This window comes from Amaranthus tricolor, chromosome 5 (assembly GCF_026212465.1).
Source record: "Amaranthus tricolor cultivar Red isolate AtriRed21 chromosome 5, ASM2621246v1, whole genome shotgun sequence".
Lineage (NCBI taxonomy): Eukaryota > Viridiplantae > Streptophyta > Magnoliopsida > Caryophyllales > Amaranthaceae > Amaranthus > Amaranthus tricolor.
This window is the reverse complement of record NC_080051.1, coordinates 19524446-19541170: the sequence shown is the minus strand read 5'-3', so window position 1 is coordinate 19541170 and position 16725 is coordinate 19524446. Positions and strand designations below refer to the sequence as shown.

General features: G+C 29.7%; 1 protein-coding gene across 1 annotated transcript; it reads right to left on the bottom strand.

Annotated features, from left to right (window-relative positions):
* Nucleotides 1-7255: 7255 nt before the first annotated feature.
* On the bottom strand, nt 7256-9531 carry LOC130813862 (zinc finger protein CONSTANS-LIKE 6). The gene is made up of 3 exons (XM_057679761.1): nt 8968-9531; nt 8165-8314; nt 7256-7635 (listed from the first exon to the last, which is right to left on the bottom strand). Exons 1-3 carry the CDS (start codon nt 9475-9477, stop codon nt 7600-7602), a joined length of 696 nt encoding a protein of 231 aa, XP_057535744.1. The 5' UTR covers nt 9478-9531; the 3' UTR covers nt 7256-7599.
* Between the last annotated feature and the right edge of the window lie 7194 nt (nt 9532-16725).

Sequence of the window (16725 nt, the reverse complement as noted above, 5' to 3'; positions counted from 1 at the left end):
TACATGGCTATTGTCGGCTCTACACTGCTGGCAGATAAGACCATAACTAGCATGCGACCTCACCCGATACTAACCGTCAATGCCGATCAGGATGAGATCGCTTGGGGTGCAATGACGCTGGCGTACTTGTATCAGCAACTGGGAATGGCGTCTAGGGCTGGTTGTCTCACATTGTTGCAGACATGGATTTAGGAGTACTTTCCAGTCTTCCGCCCCCATCCTTGTCAAGCAGATGTGCCTAATAAGACTAGGGCGGAGTTGTGATCCACACCCAAGCCAGGTTGTGAGCTCAGCAGGCTGAGAGACTGTAGGAGTATATTAGACTCCATGACGAAAACTCAGGTTTTGTACATCATATCACACTTTGTTATACATTTTATTTTAATTTTAGATTATTTAGTTTATGCTAATTTCGCTTATATGCAGGTGGAATGGACTCCATACATTACTTCTCCCAGAGCATTGTTAAATGAGCGCTCACGCACTGCTTACATCGAGGGTATCACTTGTTTTGAGTGGAGATGAATCATCGTTCATTAATAGTTGAACATAATAACTTCTATTCACCCAATATATATGTATAACTTTATTTACACTATGTACACCTGCTTCTTTCCTTAACGGAAGAATTAAACATTTATAGTTTGGATTACCGTCAGCAGAACCATAATACGCAATGCCAATGTTAAAAAACGTCGCTGTAGAGTATAATGCCATCGGTGCTTCCAACCAGTGAATAAACGGTGCAGGTCCCTTGCTATGTGAACTAATACTGAATATAGCATTATCTAACGTCTTCGCCGATAGATACACACGTAGGTATTGCTCTCTGTTCATTTGCATCTCCTTAAACATTGCACGTCGTAAAAGAGGCCATGCCTCCTCGCCTCCCAACTCTGTGACGGCAATAGTTCTAAAACCACAGTTAACATCACCTATAACATCAATCCAATCAAACAAGTTAGGAGGGAGATTATGCGGAATGTGATTGGGCCATGGAAACACTGCAAAATCACGACCTGCTGATCCATCTGCAATTATTAAAAATACGATTAGTTAGATTCAGCTGTAATAAACTAATGTGAACAACGAAAAGGAAAGTCATGTACCGGATAAGTTGCAACAAAAGTTAATTCCAACTGAGGATTACGTTTCTTGACCACTAGATCTTCCGCGGGATGAAAATCTAGATCCACGACCCCGAGAAGATGATCTGTTGTATTCAAAGGCGCTTTTATTTCTCCTTAGGGTTTTACTTGTCGTTGGTCTTCCCTTTCTCGGTGGACTTGCATAAGGCTCAGGTATATCGGCTCCATCAGGGTGTAATTCATCTTCAAGTATCTGAGACAAGTGTCGTACAATTGCGGGATCAGCTTTTAAGACTTCATCAACCAACGATTGAAAGTGCTCTTTGTCGTCGGCGTTTGCGTGTCGTACTCCTTCGTTGGTGTCAGCTCCTACCTCTGTGTACATCAACGCTCTCCGGAATGGATGAATGTCATCCAAATACAGCGAACCTTGTGACCTAATCGACAAATAGAAATAACAAGCACAGGGCAATTAATGGGTGCTTTGCAGTGCACAACCGTATTTGTCAAATACATAATCACCCATACGGTTATGCTCAAGTAGCAATTGTTCCAAGGAAAAAATGGATACATGAAAATATAACGGTCTAAAGAAATTATGTCGCAAAGACCTTGAAATAGAATTCATAGATTCTTGTAGCGCTTGTCAAATCCTAAATTGCTGATTTGTTATCTGTGCGTATGCCCTTTTAAACAGGGTATCAAATGAGCTATTACCGCTACCAAGATAATACTTGAAAGACGAGCGTTTGCTTTCAACTCTGTTGGTAGTGTGGTTACCCATGTGTAAACAATCATTCATCCATGCACGCACAAATTTCTCTTTAAGTGGAATCCATGTTCCAGCCAAATACCGAACGACCTTTCTATTCCTAATCGACCAAGTAGCCACAATCGATTTCCATCTGTCTTCAAATTCGGCGAGCGTAGAACTGTTAACCAAGGGGTTCCATCTAGTTTTCCTGAATATATCTGCCCTTGTTGATTTCTTTTCCCGCCACAGAATTTGTCCACCATGTTCTCTACGTCATTGGCAATATGCCATACGCATAATAAATGTTGTACATCTACATTAAAAGAACAATGAATATAATTAAGATATATTCAATAAATAGAACGACAATAATTAATCAACACAACCTTTTTACCTGGGAAGACATCACGAATAGCTACAGATAAACCCTTATCTCGATCACTTATAATTAGAGTTTGAACTGTGCCAAAAATATCTCTCAATCTCCCCAACACCCACGAATATGACACAGCCGCCTCATCTCGCATCAAACAAAACGCAACAAAAAAGTTGTGATTGGTTGGTGTCATTCCAATTACTTCACACAGCGGCCACTTTTGTTTATTTGTTTTGTATGTTGTATCTATCAACACAACATACGACCACGTATGTATCATCTGGATGAATGTAGGATTTGCAACTAATAATCTGCTCAGTTCCCCTTCACTATCCAAGTCAGTCCAAACCACATAATTATGCTTTGTGGCCATATAAAGACAGTTTTGAAGGGGAGTCCTACCCTCCATCTCTTCTCTCCTAATTGATTGTCTAACATTGTAGATTTGATTCATACTAGCAAAAAAACCAGGAAAGTTTTGTCTAATTGAGGTCATAATAAACGCAGGTTGCATGTCGGTTGCACTAAGCTCTCGTATGTGCTGCTGAATATCTACATTCAACCTATTTGCCCTTACATGACCATCTCTGTACACTAACGGGTGGTTATGTCTTCCTTTTTCCCCAGGGCACACCCTCACCGTCCAAGGTCTTTCGCCTGGTTTACGACTACTTCCTACAATCATAAATTTACACCGACATGCTCTACTTTTAGAACCAGGTCGGGCAGCATTATCTAGGTTATGCAAATCACCCCTAATATTACCATAGCGGTAACATCTTAAATACAAACTAACTCTAGAATGTCCTTCTTTTTTTATATGAAGCACGTATAAATTGAAAACCAATTGCTATTGCTATCTCATCGGCCTCAGTATGTAATTCATCTACAGAATCAAATTCTCTATCTGTAACAAATCTACCAGAGTAATCTACATTGTCCCCAAAGTTTTCAAAGTCCTGCAAATTTAAAATATGAAATAAACCATAGATTAGGTTAATAAAACATTATACAAACAAACATTAATAATAATAATAATATTCAATATTAAATAAAAATTAATTTACTTTAATAATTAAAATTTCAACTAAATTAAAATGTATGGAAATTTCATGATTTACCACTAAGTTTCTCCAAAATTCACCATATACCACACAAAATTTTTAATTCACCATATACCATTGAGTTTTCGTACGTTAGCACAGAATACCATTAATGACAACTGCCGTCAGTGTGCCGTTTGTGGTAAATAATTAATTCACCATATACCATAACTTTATTTTTTTTGTGTCAAATACCATTTTTTAAAAAATATAGCCGTTAAAAGAGTGTAAGGGCTAGTTTGTGCATATATATGTGATTTTTGAGGGAGTCACGTAACAAGGAGCACCTCTAACCTCTAAAAGCATTTGCAAAGATGTCAACAAACTCAAGATCATCATCATCATTGTCTTCTTTTAGTTCTTCGTATGCAAATGCAGACCACCTAAGCAAAGGAGAAGAGCTGCTCATGAAGCAAAAAAAGGTAAAAGGCACAAGAACAACAAATGTATCTTATGCAAAGAACTAGGCCACAATGCAGTGACATGCAAGACAAGAAAGGCATCAGCAAAGAAGATAGAACATGCAGCTTCCTCTTCACAGCAAGGCAACACAAGTGGGATGAAGAGAAAGGCTGCTACTTAGCATTGTTTAGTGTCATTTTTTGGTGACAGTGTTTAGTGTCAAGTTGCTTTTGAACAAAATATTAACTACTTGGTTTGTATGGCACTTCTTTTTTTTTATCACAATTCTAATGTATGTAATGCAAGTACTCACCAATTATGTAAGCATATTATTTTGACAAACAATGTTACCAATTTCAGTAAAACTTAATTAAGCAACGAAATATTTTGTCTTACATTTTTCATTTCAAGGTAAGAAATACAATAAACACAAATAAAATTGCTCCATTCACTATCTTTTGCTGTTTTGCTACTCTTTTCTTTAGCTCCTTTAACTCATGCTTCAACACGGTCTCACTTCTATGCGTGGTATTCCCTCCATTGCTTTGATTTTCATAACCCCACGAGACATTTTTATCAACATTGCCCTTGAACCATTTGAATGTATAACATACATCACACTTGTAGTACAACCTTTGTGGATTTTTTGCCGAATCGGAACTTATTATTGCAAACTTCCTACCACAGCAACATGCTTTGTTCGGCACCCTTACATACAAAGAACTAAAAGAAGACGATGATGATGATGATCTTGAGTTTGTTGACATCTTTGCAAATGCTTTCAGAGGTTAGAGGTGTACCTTGTTACGTGACTCCCTTAAAAATCACATACATATACACAAACTAGCCCTTACACTCTTCCAACGGCTATATTTTTTTGTATAAAATGATATTTGACGCAAAAAAACAAGTAATAGTATATGGTGAATTAATAATTTACTAAAAACGGCACACTGACGGCAGTTGTCATTAATGATATTCTGTGCTAACGTACGAAAACTCAATGGTATATGGTGAATTCAAAAATTTTGAGTGGTATACGGTGAATTTTGGAGAAACTCAGTGGTATATGATAAAATTTCCGTAAAATGTATATAAAATAAAATAATTCTAAGAGTAATAAAATACAAAATAATATTAAATAATAATAATAATAATAATAATAATAATAATAATAATAATAATAATAATAATAATAATAATAATAATCATAATAATAATAATAATAATAATAATAATAATAATAGTAATAATAATAATAATAATAATATAAATTATAAATTGATTAAATTATAATAAAATAATTTAAATAATTTAAATAATAATAATATAAATTATAAAATAATTTAAATAACAATAATATAAATTACAAAATAAATAAAAAAATTATTTAAATAATAATAATATAATATATAAAATAAAATAATTTACTACAATGTATATTAAATAATAAGAAAATAAAAAAATATTAATATAAAAAAGAGAAAAAAAATAAAAAAAATCAGTTGCACGTTTTTTGCGACTCTAATTTTTTTTTATTTTTAAAAAACAACCATTCGAATCGATTAAAGTACGTACCAAATCGGATTCAAAGTCGCTTTTGTTAGTCATTGTAAATCGATTCCAACTTTTAGCTTGTTTAAACTCAGAGAGCATTTTTAGAGAGATTTTAGAGAGATATTACCGGGTTTGAGTTCGTATATTATGCAGGGCCACTACTGGAAATTCAATATATATATATAAGGTGGCGATAAAGATGTTCGAGATTACATTTCCAACGCTTTAGCTGCACCAAAATTTAACTTTTAATTTAATGTTTTTAAACTGATAAAAGTGTTATTAAGTGAGATTGAAGTTTGTTAAACAAGTTTTTAGTTTAGGGGCATTTTTGTCATTTTATTAATATAGGTCTGACAATAAATAATAATGCCCTTTCTTAATTTGCACAAAATGTACTTGTTGCAAAACTCATAGCATATGTGAGTATTATAAAGTAGTAATTTATTGACATTATAGGATGATATCATCTGACAATATTATATCATCAGTCGGTTTTTTGAGAGATCGTCTCTTTGTGAGACATCCCTCAGACCCAACCCATCAAACTTTAATGTTCACTTACTATATCCTTAATGCTTACTTAGAATATACTTAATGTGCAATGAAAAAGTACTTAAATAGCCTACTTATAATATTCTTAATGCCTACCGAAAAACTTAGCCTACGAGCCTACTTACCATATCCTTAATGCCTATTTACAATATCTTTAATGCCTACTTACAGTATACTTAATGCCCACCAAGTAAGTACTTAAGTACTTACAATAGTTTAAATGTGTACTTACAATATTCTTAATGTATACCGAAAAGCTTACTCTATATTTTTTCTTTTTGGGCCAACCCAATTAGAGATGGTTTCTTAAAGAAACCGTCTTTGACAAAAATTTGTGTTATATCATTACCTTAATGGAAATATTCCCTTCATCTCTCTCGATTTGCATCATTCTTTTGTCCCATTTATTGAGCATCATTTTGTTATTAAATTCTCTATCAATACCATCCATGAATTGTAATTTATTTCTTCATGGATCTTGCTAATGGATGCCCTTGAGGCGTTCGTTAGTAAGGATAAATTAAAACTTATATAGTAAACTAGAATCTATTTTAAACTTTTAATTTTATAAACAGTAATTGTTTTATCTAATATAGCATAAAATTTAGAATTTATCACCAAATCACACGTTAATATATATTACATTATATCTATCTTTTATTTTGTTTCTTATTTACTATTTTAAATAAATTATTATTCATGTTAACGAACGCCTTTGAGCTAGGACTTTTTGTTAGCTTTTACCTTTCTTCATTTACATTGTATCTAGATTGAGGGATTTAGAAGGCAAGGAAAGTGGAGGGTTTGGAGGGATGAATTTTTTCTTTTTTGGATAGCAATTTTGAGGGGGTGAATAAGGGAGGAACGGATTTCAGGGGATTTGGAGGAGTTTAATATTTTTATTTTTGTTAATAGTTAAATCTGTTTGATTTTGGAAGGATTTATAAGAAAAAGAGTATACTGATGATAAAAAATAACAAAAATGATTTTTAGTCTTACCATTTTACTTTCTAATCTTGATAAAACTAGGTCATTTTCCTTTCATGTTTTTTAAAATACAAAAATTTCATCTTTTTCATTTCCTTTGTCTTCCTTCCATTTTCCTCCTAAACAAACAAATAATCTATCTCCTTTCATTTTCCTTTCTTTTTTTTCTTTTCTTTTCTTTTCCTTTTCCTTCCCTCCCTTTCTTTTCCATTCTAATGCTCTATTCAAACAGGATTTAGTGACTTTTTTAGTTATGTCTTTTTTATCCCTAATTATTTGAAATTGCTATGACATAATGACTTATTTCATAAAAGAATGAATTTTGTAAGATCTAAATAATTGTGTATACATGTTAAATTAAATTGTGAGAATTAAACAAGCTAGCTTAAACCAACATAAAAAAAACTAACACTTTTATTTGATTAAACATCTATTTTCCAAACATCTCATAATTTTATTTGTCCATCATATAGTTAAATAAAACAATGTTGCACACTTGCACTATTAAAATTCAACTTAAAAAAAATATGCCAAATTCAAAATTCTCCAATATGAATAAGGAACCAATTTGGTAAGAAAATGACGTATGCATGTAGCTTAGGCAAATGGAGGTCAACAGTGTATGCTTAAGGGTGGCCCACAGTCCAAAGCCATAAAATATCTAACGCAAAAAAGTGATGATATTTCCAGAAAGTGAGAATTGTACAAAAGCAAATATGTGTCAGCAAAAAGGTTCAATATAAAAATATCTTCTTTGCCCAAGATATTTTTCCTCCTTTAGACTTTTTCGGAAGACCTCTTTACAAACCGACCCTGCAAAGCAATTAAATACAAATTACAATATTATTTTCTTCGAATAATATTCAAAACATATACTTTGATTATTGTATAAAAATCCCACATTATTATTATTATCATTTTAAATTTAACTTTACTATATTTTAATGAGAAAAACAAATTGAATGAGAGATTATGTTTTATTTATAAATTATATAACTTTATTGATAATAATAGATTTTTTTAAAATGAAGTAAATAATATCTAAGAAATTAAAATTAAAATTAAAATATAATGTTTGCTTAAATTCTTGATTTTTAAAATAAAAATTTTTCAATTAAAAATAATTTTATATGAAAATTATATTTCAATTGTAATGCAAATGAAAAAAATAGTTAAATTACTCTTTTAAGAGTCTTTTTTTTTAATAAAAACGACCTCAAAATAAAAAGTTCATATGCTAATAAATTTATAATTATGAATTATTTAACTTATAATAAAACCATCTCATATAATAATTTATGAAAAATCTTTTGTCAGATTAAATAAAAGCAGTTCTTAATACCTTAAGACGAGGACGTTTATCTGCATTAAGTTTACGAACTTCATATCTTATCTTCTTTGAAAACAGTCTGCTTTGACGTTTTTCCTTGTAACGTAACACACTACTTTCTCTTCTCGTTCTTTCATCTTCTAAACTTGGCACTTCTCCCATCTGTATAATTATTCAAATTAATATCATATATCTATTAATTTGTTTTCTCTATCACGTTTCATTTTTTATCTATATAATTGGATAAGGTGTGAAATACATATCAAATAAATGAACTTTTTAATATTATAAAAGGTTGTGAGTTTTAATCTCTGTCAGACACTCACCCCTCATTTCGATTCAACATTTTACTCAAGTAATCCACACTTCTAGCTTAAAAAACTCTTGTGTGAGAAAGCGTTGCATAGTATATAATTCGACTATCAATATATACTTTTGATTGAGATAATCCATGAACGAGTAGTAAATGTGGCAATCAATTGACACAGAAAAAATGAGTTCTAATCTCACCCAGACACCCAGTCCTCATTTAAATTCAATATTTTGCTCAAGTACGAGAAACTATTGCACTTTATCTACACATTTATCCTAAAAAACTCTTATATGAGGGAGCGTAATATAATCTTTAACATATAATTCAACATCAACTTATACTGATTGAAATAATCCATCAATTAATAATAAAAGTAACAATTAATTAGTTGACATGGAAAATAATGACAAATTAATGAGCTGAAACTTTATAAAAAAAGTAAAAATAAATAAAAAAAAAGGTTTAAGGAGAAGCATTTCAAAGAGATAAGAATTATACTAACATAATGATTATTTGACATGGAATAAGAATGATGATTGTGAGCCCAAAGAGAACCTCTGTTGGACCAAGCTTCAAGCACTTCTTCATAATTCAAGTTTAGATTCAAACATGTTTTTGTCTCCTCCAACACATTTTCATTTTCAAACCCAATATCATTCTCGAATTCTTCATTTTTCACAAGATTATCAGTAACATTAGATTTTAGCTCGTGCGATGCAGAATCATCCCTATTTTCGTGATTAATTGGGAAAAATTCTCGAGTTTCCCAATTTGATGAATTCATAAAATCCCACCCAAAAAATTCATGCTCCACAAAATTATTATTCACCAAAATATTTTCTTCTTTGTCAAATTTGCAAAATTTATATGCATTTTCATCTTTTTCTTCATAATTATTGAGACCCAAAAAACCTTTAATCTCTTCTAAACTCTCAATTCCTTGATAATAATTTTGTGGTGCTAATTGTGTCTCTTCTTTTATGGAACTCTTTAACATAGAATTCTGCTTCATCTCAATATGAATGTCTTTGCCTTTCTTCACTAAGGAAAGGTGCCCTTAAAATTATAGAATCAACTACTTCTATGATAAGACGTGTAGTTTAAAATTTGGGGTCCTTACGTGGCAGCTTATCTTCTATTGATTGGTTATTTTATGGGCTTGCTGTGTCCTAATGGGTTGATATTGACAAAAATGGAAGGAGCTGTCAGTGGGCCTTCCAAAATGGACTTGTTGTGGGCCTCTATTGAAAATTTGAAATATTAGGATCTTTTCAATATTGTAAAATCTGAAAATTTGACGGAAACAAACATTATTTGGGAAAAAATTTCCAAAATCAAAATAAGCGCCTTCTAGTTTAATGTTAAGATTTGATTGTATTCGCTGTTATAAATTACGGGGCCTTACTTAATCTCAGTTAACAAAACTCGGCCAAAGAATTGTCCACTGTTAGTAACACCTAAAATCAATGACAACAAAAAAAGTCAACAAAAGTCACCTAATTGCCCCCTGTTAGTAAGAGCGGCCAATTACTTGACTAACGTTTTTTTGACTCAGTTTAAGTAATCTTTTCGTTGTTGCCTGTTAGTAACAACGAACACAACCAAGCCTTAGTATTGGACTAAAAGGTGTTATTTTGTGAAATACTTCCTTCGTTTCATATTATTTGCACCAAATTAACTTTTGCAATATTCATCATTTTATGGTAATTCACATATTTCGGCTATTATACGAAAAGAAAATATAGTCATGTGGGATCTTGTTTTATTAGTCTTGTCGCATATTTTCATATTATCAAATTTTTATAATTTTTAGTTATTTATAACTTTAGATATAAATGATCCGACAAACGTATTTAATAGTGTAAAAATATGTTTGATGCAAGTATTTTAGAACGGAGGATACCGAAGCATATTTTGAGTTTTTTTTTTTTCCCAAATAAACTTGTTTTCTTTAAATTTTCGTAAAATCTGATGGTAAATAAGTGCTTAAAATTCACGTTGCAAGTACATATAACATGAAGCCCAAGCCCATGAATTGACAACCGTCACTGGGCTAGCTGTCATGAGTCATTATAAGATCCAAGTGCACTAGATTATTTTTATGAGAGTTGTCCCATTTTGTTCTTTTTCAAAGGGTAGTGAAGACGTCCAAATCAACCATAGCCAGTCTTTGTATGAGATTTTTTATTATAAGACGAATTTATATAATTAGCTAATTTTTTTAATTGAATATATTAAAAATTTAAGGTTGTAAGTGACTATTTTAAGGCTATAAGTGAACAATTTAAGACCATGAACCATGGTTACTTTATAATTGTAAGTAATCGCTTTAAGATTTTAATTAATCACTTTAAGACTATAAGTGTACACTACATTAGCACCATAAAAATTATCACCGTGAGATCATCTCATTTGAGTATGAAAAAAATAGAGGAATATTTCTCAACTTTTACAGCAAGAAAATTATATCGAAGATTACTATCTCGCATATGAATGTGTCCATTTTTGTTAAGACAACGTTTAAATAATTAAATATTTTATGATTGAGATTGATGATACTATGGTAATTAGTCCCTTATTATATAAGATTAAATTTGGACATTATTAATATTATTTCAACAAATTTGCAATAATAACATTTAAAGATCTACTAATATTTTTCTCTATTTGATTTTAGTTGCAATTTAAAAGAAAAATCATATTAATATGTAAAAAAATGTGTATGTAATTTGATTTGACAAAATATATAGTTTAATATACTGATATCTAATTCAAATGTTAGATACCTAAGTTATGAAAAAGCGACTTTATCTGATTTTAATAAAATTTTAGAGGTGGGGTGAGCATAAATGGTGCCCATATGGGTCGAGCTTGAATATATCGAATAGAAACAAACAAAATGGAAAGTATAACAAATAGATCCAGAAACTAATTCAACCAAAAAATATAAGTTGTTGGTTGAGGCTTCAAACTATGTTTTATACTCTAACACACCCCTTTACAAGAGAGCCCTTTGGGCGAAAAGGTATAGATTCAACACAGACTCTCCTCAAACCTGGCGTTAAAATATTTCACTTTAAATGGGATGTAGTTGAGATTCAAACCCGTGACCTTTTGTCAGAGTGGCTTCTAATATCATGTCAAGGAACCAACTCAACCAGAAACTTAAACTGATAGTTGAGACCCTGAGATATATTATATACTCTAATACGCCTCATCACACATATACTCTAACAGGTAGAGAGAGTATAATAATACAAAAAATTATTTCATAATATGAAATAACCAAGAAGTGTTAATAAGAAATTTAATATAAAACGCATTTAATAACAATGCCAAAAATCATGGATAAATTTTCAAATAAAACAGTTTTACGGTATAATTATCTCTATTAGGTTAGTTTAATATACAATTACATATTTAAATTGATCACTTGTATACTTAAAGTATTCACTTACAATGTTAAAGTGATTAATTTTAACGTCAAAGTGCTCACTTAATCTTAAAATGTTCAATTATAACCTTTGAGTATAAATTTTCAAATGTGACGCTTCCACAGTAAAATCATTTATGTTAGGCAGATCAAATGTACAATTACAATCTTAAAATGATTAAATATAACATAATATTTGCCATTTAAAAAAAACATATTGGTGTAGATACAGTAAAGGCTATCAATTGAAATCAATGAGACAGAGAAAGTTGTCATTAAAAATGTTGCAACTTACTATTAAGAACGTTTTTGAAAGATAAATATATGTTACAATTAGTATTTAGGGCTGTAAAAAATTCATTCATAGTACTGATATACTCCCCAACAATCGATCCGTAGCTTGATTCGACTTGTGGTGACATGTAATCGTTATGACTTATGAGTTTGAATGATGATGAGGACCTGTGTCCGATATAAAACTGATTACTTCTTCCGGTCTATTTAATTTGCAGCATTTTTTATTTTGGTTCGTTCCATTTAATTTGTATTATCTCTATTTTTGGATTATGGCCCGTTACTTCTTTTTAATCTCATCCATACATTTTAACTCAATTTCATTTTTATTCATTCAAATTATTCTCTCTTTTCATTTATTACTATTATCTACCTTTTACTTAAAAAACAACAATTTTATCTTTAATTCAAAGTATATGGGATAGAAGGAGTACATAATATTGTATTTCTCATTGGCTTGACATTAATTGATAAAAAAATGAGATATACCGAATTCGACTTATATCCAACAGCTCTTTGATTCAAATTAAAAAAGAAAAAAAAAACATTTCTTTGATCTAAACTCAACTCTAACACTGTAGATATTCAATATAATCTGAATCAATGTCTCGCAATTGACCCGATTCGATATCAACCCAACCTATAAGTAACCTGATCTAGCATCAATGATAGGCGACTTGACATGATATCTACATGAAATGCAGTTTTCTAAACTTTGTATTAAAAATACACACTACTACAAATCATCACTTGTGCCACAGTAACAATCTAGTGACACAAGTAAGAATTTTTCACAGCTATAATGTCCAGCCACGGGAAAATTGGTTGTGTGGCACAAGTAAGAATTTTCCATAGCTATGATGTCCAGCCACGGAAAAGGCATAAACTCTTTTTTTTTTGCCACGGTAGATCTCATGGCTAATTATATTCTTTTGCCACATACAATGACTCATTATAAATTATAAATTATAGCTAGTAGTATGGATTTAATGTTAACAATTAGTAACATTCTTTCCACACAAATGCCTTATGTAAGAATTAAACCCAAGACCTCCAGGTTTGTATACCAATATTCCAACCACTAGGCCATCAGTTATTCAGTGATAATCTAAGTAATGTTAGTATACTTGTAACATAACACTCCTAGCATTTAGTGTATTATTATTATTATTATTATTATTATTATTATTATTATTATTATTATTATTATTAAATAGTTGAACAAAATTATTAAAAGTAAGTTAAAAAAAATTATAATTCGTTGAACAAAATTAGTTGCAAAATTACTAAAAATAAATTTGGTCAACTAATATTCTTAAATGCGACGAAATTAGTCATATATTAGAATAATTACACTCATATTAATATACATTACTTAGCTGACACTTATTAGTATATTACTATATTATTGGTCGTATTAGTACATTATTTGTTGCCTTTGTATATTATTACTCGTATTAGTGTATTATTAGTCGTATTAGTGTATCGTTAGTATAATATTAGTTGTATTAGTGCATTATTAGTCGGGTTAATGTAGTATTAGTACACATAATTAGTCATATTGTTATTAAAATTATACAACTCAATAATAACTATAAACCAATAATAGTTTAAGATACTAATCTAATTTTTAAATTTCTTCAAATTGTAATTAGTCGTAGTGTAATATTAATCGTATTAGTGTATTATTAGTATATTATTAGTTATGTTAGTATATTATTAGTCTTGTTGATGCATTTTTATTTATTATTAGTCGTATTAGTGTATCATTAGTGTATTATTATTCGTATTGGTGCATTATTAGTCGTATTAATTAAATTAATATATTATTAGCTGTATTAAACTATTAGTGTAGTATTAGTATGTAATTAGTTTTATTAGTATATTATTTTTAGTCGTATTAGTGTATAAGTATTCGTATTATTATTATTATTATTATTATTATTATTATTATTATTATTATTATTATTATTATTATCATGTTTATTATGTGGCGCAAGTGCTTGTTTGCCACGATATTAATTTACCTGTGGCATAATTTGTGGCACAAGTGTTTATTTGCTACGGTATATATTTACCCGTGGCATAATTTGTGGCACAAGTGCATCTTTGCCACGATATATATTTACCCTTGGTGAAAATTTTGGGTATGATTATGATATTGTCTTGAAACCAAATTTTCCCGTGGCAAGATCAAAACTTGCCACGAATTCTTAATTCCCGTGGCATAATTAGTGGTACAAGTGACAATTTGTAGTAGTGACACTATGAAATTGGTCTAATAGTCTTGTATGAGATCGTCTCACCGTGAGACGGGACCACATAAATAGCCTAAATTTAAACTTACATAGCAATTTAACTAGATAAAAACAGTTTTTTTCATAAATTTTAAGAAATTAAAAATTAGACAAGTTCATATTAAACTGTCTAAAGATGAGATGAAATTTGTCATATTAATATCGGATTCAAATTCCGTCTAAAAATAATTAAGTATTTTTTGAGGAGCTCCTTTCTGTTACATTGACAAATTATAGGTCTATTTTCTGATTTACCAATACCTCTACTATTTAGTGAGAAAATCTTAGTTGTATTTTAAAATTGGAGTAAGAATTTCGCCGAGGTCCCTCGAAAGAAAGAATTTTTATTTTGTTTAAAAAATTTTTAGATATTTTATTTTGAATGAAAAATCTTAATTAATTAATTTCACATATCAGATATTTTTCTTTTGAAATGAAATATATTTTTTTGAATATAAAACCCAACCTAAATTAACCCAATCCAATATAAACCCAAATTTAATTTGATTTGAACCGAAATTGATCTTAAATCGATATGATTTTAAACCATCATACATATAACCACACTTGATTTAATCCAAGTCAAATAGTTGAAATATATCCAACAACGTTCCAAATTCCAATCCAAAATTAATCTAACCAAGTAACCGAATATAGAGCCATAAATATTAGGAAAATTTACTTAGAATAATTCAATTTTTTATTAATTTTTCTACAATAATCCCAACTTTTGATTAACCATGAATAATCCTTATTTTAGGGTCACTTACCCAAGAATATTGTTGCCCAAACGGTGATCAATTTTTACAGGTTAATAGCAAAAAAAAAAAAAAAAAACTAAAAAATTAAAAATATTAAATTTTTTAAAATCAAAAAATAAACTTATTCGATTCCTTTTTTTAATTTTTAAAAAACTTTCGGTTAATGTATAATTTAATTTTGCATTTACTTTTTTTTATACAAAATGACTTATAGTATAGGTAAAAAATTATCGTGGTGTATTCTTAGCAAGCATCTTTATAGTTTGGATTATTCATGAATCATTGTTAATCAATCAGTAATATTGTACTCCCTCCAATTCAGCACTAACGTCCCATTTCCTTTTTGGACACTATTCATCTCTTACTCTTAATTTGTATTTTATTATTAATCTACAAGTTAAAACATAGTCATGTGGGATCTTGTTTGATTCGTCTCAATGCAAAAATTGTTCATATCAACTTTTCATAATTTTTAATAATGCACAATTAGAGATATTAAGGATTGAATAAATACATTGAATAGAATATATAGAGTAAATGAAACGTTAGTGCTGAATTGAAGGGAGTATATTACTTATCGGATCTTAACTGATAAGAAAAGGAGGGGAAGTATTCTTATTAGTTTGTGTTGCATATAAATCCCATCAAATTAAAAGTATCTCTCTTATTAGCAAAAATTATTTTATTTATTTATTTTTGAAAAAAGAGAGCTTTATAAATTTTAAAAGGTGTCATATGCTAACATACAATATAATACTCCCTCTTATTTATTGATTTTGGACATTTTTTTATTGGATCAATTCATTGATTATATCTCATTTCTATTTTTGTCATTTTTTTTATCCGTTTACCTTTACTACAACAATACAACAACACGTTACTATCAATACCCTTTATGAAAAAAACGAATTTTCCACCCACTTTTAAGTGGTCTTCCACTCTTTTTAAATTTTAGTACAAAATTTAAATATCCCTTTATTTATGAATAGGAGGGAGTATATCCCCATCTCCTACATCTTAATTATAATTGAGTAGGATCTGTTTTCAATTGGATGAGACCTTAACTTGTATAGAAAATAAATTCCCACATGATCCAAGTTTAAAACTTAAACATCAAATTACTTACACATGCACTTGAATTGACCATTCCATTATTATATTTATGAAAATTATCAATAATATCTTTAAGTGCACTTTATCAATTGTATTTTATATTTTTTCGAATATCAAAAGTATCCTCGTATTATTGAGCCTTTTTACAATGGTAATTTTTTCTAATTTTTTCAGTCCAAAATCTTTTAAAACCGTTAATTTTTTTTTCTTTTTCTTTTTCTTTTATTTTTCAATTTAAAACATTAAAAAATAAAAGAAAAAGAAAAAAGTTAATTGTTTTGAACGATTTTGGACAGAAAAATTAGAAAAAATTACGGTGGTAAGACGCTCAATAACACAAGGATATCATTGGTAATCGAAAA